Source organism: Asparagus officinalis, chromosome 3, assembly GCF_001876935.1.
Source record: "Asparagus officinalis chromosome 3, Aspof.V1, whole genome shotgun sequence".
Lineage (NCBI taxonomy): Eukaryota > Viridiplantae > Streptophyta > Magnoliopsida > Asparagales > Asparagaceae > Asparagus > Asparagus officinalis.
Window position 1 is genome coordinate 36,696,400 of NC_033796.1, and position 6,880 is coordinate 36,703,279.

A 6,880-nucleotide genomic window follows, 5' to 3' on the forward strand; every position below is an offset into this window, starting at 1 on the left:
TTTGAAGATATGTTTAGAGATGGTTTTTATCCTGCATTTAAAAAATTTTCTCGTCAAACCTGTCAACGTGATATTTTAAAATATTATCAGCAAGAACAAGAAAAAATAATTTCTTATTTTAAAAATTTAAACTGTAAATTTTCTTTAACTTCTGATATTTGGACATCTAGAGCACAAACTGGATATTTATGTATCACAGCACACTGGATTGATGAAAATTGGCAAATGTTTAAAAGAGTTGTTTCTTTTATTGCAATAGAAGAGTCACATACTGGTGCTAATGTTGCAAATTTAATAATTGAAGAACTTATGAAATTAGAAATTTCACAAAGAATATTTTCTCTTTCACTAGATAATGCAAGTAATAACAATGTAGCTGTTGATTTTATCAGATCATCTTTATCATTGCCATGTCATGGTGATCTTTTTCATATTAGGTGCATCTGTCATATTTTAAATTTAATTGTTCAAAGTGCATTTACTGAAATTAAACCCATGATAGAAAAGGTTAGAACAGTTGCTTACATGCATAGTGCTTCTAAACAAAGACTTAAAAGATGGAAACAATTTTGTAAAAGAAAAAATGTAAAGCCTAGACTAATTCCAAAAGATGTTGACCATAGGTGGAATTCCACATATGCAATGTTAAGTGTAGCAATAGAATATAAAGACATTATAACTGATTTTATAAACTATTATGCTTCTAGTTCTAGTTCTGGTAGCACTTATGGAATAACTGAAGATGAATGGACAATTATATGTAATTTAAATGAAATGTTACAAGTTTTTTATGATGCTACAATGTTATTATCTGGCTGTTATTATCCAACCATTACTTTAGCTGCTTTACAAATTTTAAATATTCAAAAAAAATTTGGGAAATATCGTATGGATGCTACTTTTGGACCTATGATTTTTGAAATGGAGAGGAAATTTAATAACTACTTTAGGCCTATTCCTCATATTTTTGGTTTGGGGGTTCTTATTGATCCATGCTTAAAGGATATTGGCATTCGAAGTTTGTTACAATCCTTGTATGGTAATCAGGTTATAGACTTAGATGATGAAACCATCCTTACTGCTACTACTCATCATTTAGTTATTAGAAATTATTTTCAAACCTTATATGATGAGTATGCAGCTAGACATGGTGTAACTACACAACAGTCTACAGCTGCTTCGGTTTCTTCGAGCTCATCCCGAGCCCGAGGTAAAAGTGTAAGTTTTGATAGGTATGCAATGGTAGCCGAGCTAACTGGTGGATCTGGACTTGGATCGTCATCATCGGAGGTTTCTGAAATAGATGAATATTTTTCTGCTTCTTTAGTTAGATGTCAAGGAAATGCTTTAGATATTTTGCAATGGTGGAAAGTATATGGATCAGTTTCATATCCTATACTTTCCACCATGGTTCGTGACTTACTAACAGTGCAGGTTTCGACGGTAGCTTCGGAATCCGCCTTCAGCACAGCAGGTCGTTTGATCGACGATCACAGGACATGCTTGGATCCATATACTGTACAAGCGGTGATGTGCCTACAAGATTGGTGGAGGTACGAGAAGCGAACGCAAGGCATCGATCGGATGGCTGGAATTGAAGATAAATTTGAAGAATTGGGACTAGCAGATAGATATAAAGAATAGATTGTAGTTTTTATATCTTAGCTTAAAATTTGTAAAGAATTATTTTGGAAATAATTACAAATGATAGTGATATAGGTGAGTAGGTGCCAACCTAGTTGGGATTTACTTATCTATTGTGATGCGATTAATTCCAAAATAAATTTGTACTTGTAATTTGTAAATGATTTATTAATTATTAATAAAGAATTTGTTTTTATCATTTTTTATTTGTAATTTATGTCATTTTAAGTAATTAATAAAATTATTGTTTTTGTTATTTTTCTTGTCTTTTTTTTATAATTTATAAGTTAAATAACATTAAAAAATTTTGGAAAAAAATAAAAAAAAATAAAAAAAAGGAAAATCACCCGGGCCAGCCCGGAACCCGGCCCGGTCGGGCCCGGGCCCGGATTTCCGGGCCGGGCCGGGCCGGGCCGGATGGACAGGCCTACATATATCAAAGCGATCCTTCAGGGATTGCCTAGAAAGTGAATACTTTTTCAGTGAGACATTAATTTTTTTACGTCTTAATTGATAGAGAAAAAATTTAAAATGTTTGCCTTCTGGGCAAAGATACTTAAAGAATCAAGAGATATAATTGTGCAAAAATCACAAGGATGTCAGTAAAAATGAACGTTCGAGGCTAAAGACAAGTAATAATTACTATCATATATCATAGTGCACTAATCATGGGGACGAAAGATTATTGCATGAGAAATTAGAAATATTCACATAAGATCACACATAATGGGGGTTAGGCAGAAAGCCTGCCAAAAGAGCACTTTTGGCAGGCTTTCTGCCCAAAACGCCTCTTTTTAGAGGTGTTTTGGGCAGAAAGTCTGCCAAAAGTGCTCTTTTGGCAGGCTTTCTGTCCCACCCCCAATGCCAAATACATCAACCAAACAGCCCATTGGTGTCAATTGTAAATAGGGTAAATTACAATAAACCCCCATGCACTTTCACGAACTGCAAAATGCCCCTATGAACTTTCAAAATCACACTAAAACCCCGTTAATTTTTCTACTTTGCAGAAAACCCCCAATAAGGTTTTGTATTTTGCAAGTAACTCCCATTAATTAGAACCAGAACACAACATAAAAAAGGCAATTTGAAAGTTATTTGGGATTTAGTGTAATTTACACAAAAGATACTGAGGGTTTTCTGCGACGTTATTGGAGTGTAATTTCGAAAATTTATTGGGGTTTACTGCAAAAATGCCAAAAGTTCATGGGGTTCGGTGTGCTCCCTTGTAAATATAACCAAACACCCGATTTCTTTAATGACAGTTTTTTATGGTGACTATGTTGATTAAATTTCACAAGACATCCAAGAGTTTGAAAGGGTCACTTCATCCCCAAAACTTTTCCGGATAACCTCCCTAAAAGTTGAGGGTTATTTGAAAATAAATTCAGGAAAACTAATAAACGTATCGATGAGTTAAAGTGATGTTTCCAAACTTTTCCAGGGTTTATCGTAAAACTGGCCAGGCTTCTTGCAGGTTTAGTGCGTAGACTAAATTAGTTGTAACGATACGGACTTTTGCGATCTAGGGGTACCTTGAAAATTGTAACCGACCGGTTGCAATATGATAATAATGCAATTATAAAGATTTTGACAGCTGATTTACAAAGCCAAGCAATCCGGAGAGGGTGAAAACTTGAAGGGGGGTACATAGAAAATTCCTTACTGTTTGGCTGTTGAAGCTCCCTTGCAAAACAAAAAGATATCTCCCAAGAGAGAGAGAGGGAGAGAGAGAGAGTTTTCCTTTCGCATTGGAGGGAAGAAACCATGAACGTAGAAGAAGAAGTGGGGAGGCTCAAGGAGGAGATCCAGCGATTGGGTCAGCTCCAACAAGATGGTTCCTATAAGGTATAAATTACTTCACGCTCACGTCTCAATTTCATGGATCTAAAATCTAAAACCCCTCTCCTTTCCAATCCCTTCACATTTGTATTGGGTGAGGAATTTATCGTCAAAGCGATCAACTCTGTGACGAGTTGAGAACGTACATTTGAGGAACTTTATGCTAGTAGATCTCGGATCCTTTGCTTTNTTTTCTCGTTTCTTTTTTATTAGGGAAAAAAGAAAGAAAAAGATCCATCATGGGTTTGATCTCCATACAGAAATTGGGAGGGTGGTCCGCGCCTCCGCAGTGAGTCTCGGTTCGGTCACCCGGCGGATCTCAAGTGTCGGGAAAATTAATACTGAATCATGACGAGGGGGCTTGGAAGTAACCTTGGACCTAGTAGAGGCTTAAATGAAGTTAGAAAGTTGCCTTGGAAAATGGAGAATTGATTAGGTAATGAATGCACTAAGACTGTGTTTCGCCATTCTTCACTAACCTGGTTAAGGTTAGTTTTGAACCAGGTAGAGGGTGGGGCCAATTCTAACCTGGTTAGTGGAGGAGTTGCGAAACACTCCCCAAGTGTCTGGCTTCGACGTTATGAAAGGGGAGAAGGGGTGGCGTGAGTTGCAAGAAGTCGTACAAGAAGCGTCTTGGGTCTACATATTTTCGTCTATAATTGTTCTTCGCGATCTGAGGTTCTATATATTGTGGGTTGTTTGGCGGAAGAAGGGTTTGACTTTGCAGGTTGTAGAGGGTGTGAGTGAGAGAATTCTCTCCTGGTTGTACCGTTACTCTTGATAACTGGTGCTATTGCTGCTTGATCAACATTGTGTTGATGTTCTTGTCTCCTAAGAAGATAATTGAGAATTTGTAAAAGTTAAAACTCTCAATCCCGACAAAAGTTCAAATTTGTATAGGATCCATTGTTAGGATGTCAAGAGACATAAGCACGCTGTTGATGTGCACGATACTTGCTTTGGAAGAGTCTTATAGCATTATAGGGGTGTAAAGACATGAGCATGTTATCAGTCTACTTGTATTAGCTATTTTCTTTTGGAGTTCAAGGTACGAAACCCTGGTTGTCGATGTGTGAGATATGTATGTTGCACATGCCCAATAGCTTCCCAAGCAAAGGAGAATGCATGTTCTCAGTCAACTTGTATTAGCCAGTTTTAAGTTTACCTCAATGCACAGCGCCAGAAGCATGAGGGACTCCATTTTGTTAAATATATTACTCACTGCTATGGAGAATTACATCCTTAATGAGGGAGAGCCAATTGAGATGGTTTGGACATGATTTAGATGAGCGACATGATCATAGTTAATGCAACAATGAGTACTACATGTAAGTGGATGAACAGGACAAGTAAAAGAAATGTGGTGGTTGTGGACTTACCTTAAGGGGTGCTTAATAGAGCGGAATGGGGAAGAAGTTCAGTAGCCATAGAAAATTTTTTCATAAAGTTGTTTCGTTGCCTACAGAGAATGGTTTACTTTAGTAATATTCTAATGAAGGTTTAGCTTTAGAATTTAACAAGTCCTTTATGAGGTAGACTGCTATCATTGTGTTTGCTTCATCAATTGTCAGGCAACTACTAACACCAGTACTATGAGTATTTTTCTCGAAAAAAGTTATGAGAATTTCAATCAGGAACAGGATAAAGCTTTATGGAGGTGGTGGTGTAAATTATTTGTTGTCTGTTTTTTTTTGTATCAATACAATATGTAAATAATGTTAACAACATTTCTTCACTCTATTCTTTATATATGTTGTAGATTGATCTTATGTATTATTGTCATCAAAAGTGACCTCTACTAAGTCTGCTAATTATATTTGCAGCCTAAGTAGTTCTGGCATGTTCTTTTACGCTTTTACTTTTCCTTGCACAGACATCTCCAGCTATTCTGCCCTGTGCTGTATTTATTTCATCGTTCCAAAGTGCATCTAACTGCTATATATAAATAAGTAGTTTATAGATTGTGATAATTAGCTTATGTTTCATCTACATTTCCTTTTTGTACATTTTACAGGTGAAATTCGGGGTGCTTTTCAATGATGATAGGTGTGCGAACATCTTTGAAGCATTAGTTGGCACCCTGAGGGCAGCCAAAAAGAGGAAGATAGTTCACTATGATGGTGAGCTACTACTTCAAGGGGTGCATGACAATGTGGAGATTACTCTTATGCCCCCCCAAGTTTCTGCATGACGAAGATGATTATTTCTTGCAATATTTCACTTGCTGTGTGTTGTTTTCAAGAAGATTCTTGAAGAAATATTTCCGGTGCAAATGTCGCAGTAGTTGTTGAACAATATTCGAGCTCCTTGTGGATTGTAATTTGTATGCTACTCTTATGAAGCTTATGTATCTATGAAGCATATTGTCCTTTTCTTTATTATATATTTAATCTCAAGATGGATTGTGTTTGCCAGATAATATGATATGATATTGTTTGGTTTGCTATTGTACAGGTGGAAATTCCAAGCATGTTGACAATAGTCTTATGGGAGAACTCCCTAAAATAAGAGGGATGCTTGGCTTCCCGACTTTGAAGATGAGACCTTTTTGGCGAAGCCAATTTCGTATTTGGGTCATCAAATCTAGTAATAATGCATGATTGTTAGACAAGTCTCATCGAAGATTTCATTATAGTATATCAGCTATGTACATTGTTGGAGACGGGGGATTCCCATTTATGTACAATACTTATTATACAAACAATATATTTGACACGTATATGAACGTAACACTGGTTCGAGGATTCCCATTTATGTACACGCTTATTATACAAACAATTGGTACGTTGGACGCATATCCAAACACAACACTGTTTGGAAAAGGTTAATGTTTTTCTTAGCAGCTGTTTGGTTTAGGGAAATAGAACTGCATAAACAAACACTGTAGTCAGATTCATTGAACAACATTATACTTTGGAAATATAATGAAGTTGTAGTTTACAGGGAGAAGCACTGCAGAATGGTGCATCTTCCCAAAAGAAAATTAAGAGGAAAAAACTGATGACACCTGTCAAAAATCATTCAAATTTTTAACAGCTCTTGTACCTCATTGTTTATCAGTCAAATGGTGAATTTGCATTGAAAATACTTTTTGGGTAAATGAACAATATATTTCATTACCATTGAGAATCTGTGCAGGTCTCGCTTAGGCGTACCTAAGAAACAAGATCCCCCCACAGGAGGAGCATCACAGACTCAGTTTTCACCTACGCAGCCTCACCCATTTACGTCAAACTACGCAAAGATTTCCGAGAGATTTGAACATTATTTCCCGCATTAAATTTTGTCGCTAGTGTCACAGTTGAAAAGATTCTTATGAATACTTTTTTTTTCGGTGGGGAAGGCTCAAGAAAGTAACTATATCCTGCTCTTAGAAAAAAAGGGAAATTTTGTA

General features: G+C 36.3%; 1 protein-coding gene across 1 annotated transcript; it reads left to right on the forward strand.

Annotated features, from left to right (window-relative positions):
* LOC109833801 (costars family protein) lies at positions 3,295–5,907 on the forward strand. Its single transcript, XM_020401615.1, has 2 exons — positions 3,295–3,492; positions 5,501–5,907. Exons 1-2 carry the CDS (start codon positions 3,412–3,414, stop codon positions 5,675–5,677), a joined length of 258 nt encoding a protein of 85 aa, XP_020257204.1. The 5' UTR covers positions 3,295–3,411; the 3' UTR covers positions 5,678–5,907.

Coding starts and splice junctions, on each gene's coding strand:
- LOC109833801 (XM_020401615.1), top strand. CDS start 3,412: ATGAACGTAGAAGAAGAAGTGGGGAGGCTCAAGGAGGAGATCCAGCGA. Junction 3,493..5,500: donor AACAAGATGGTTCCTATAAG/GTATAAATTACT, acceptor TACATTTTACAG/GTGAAATTCGGGGTGCTTTT.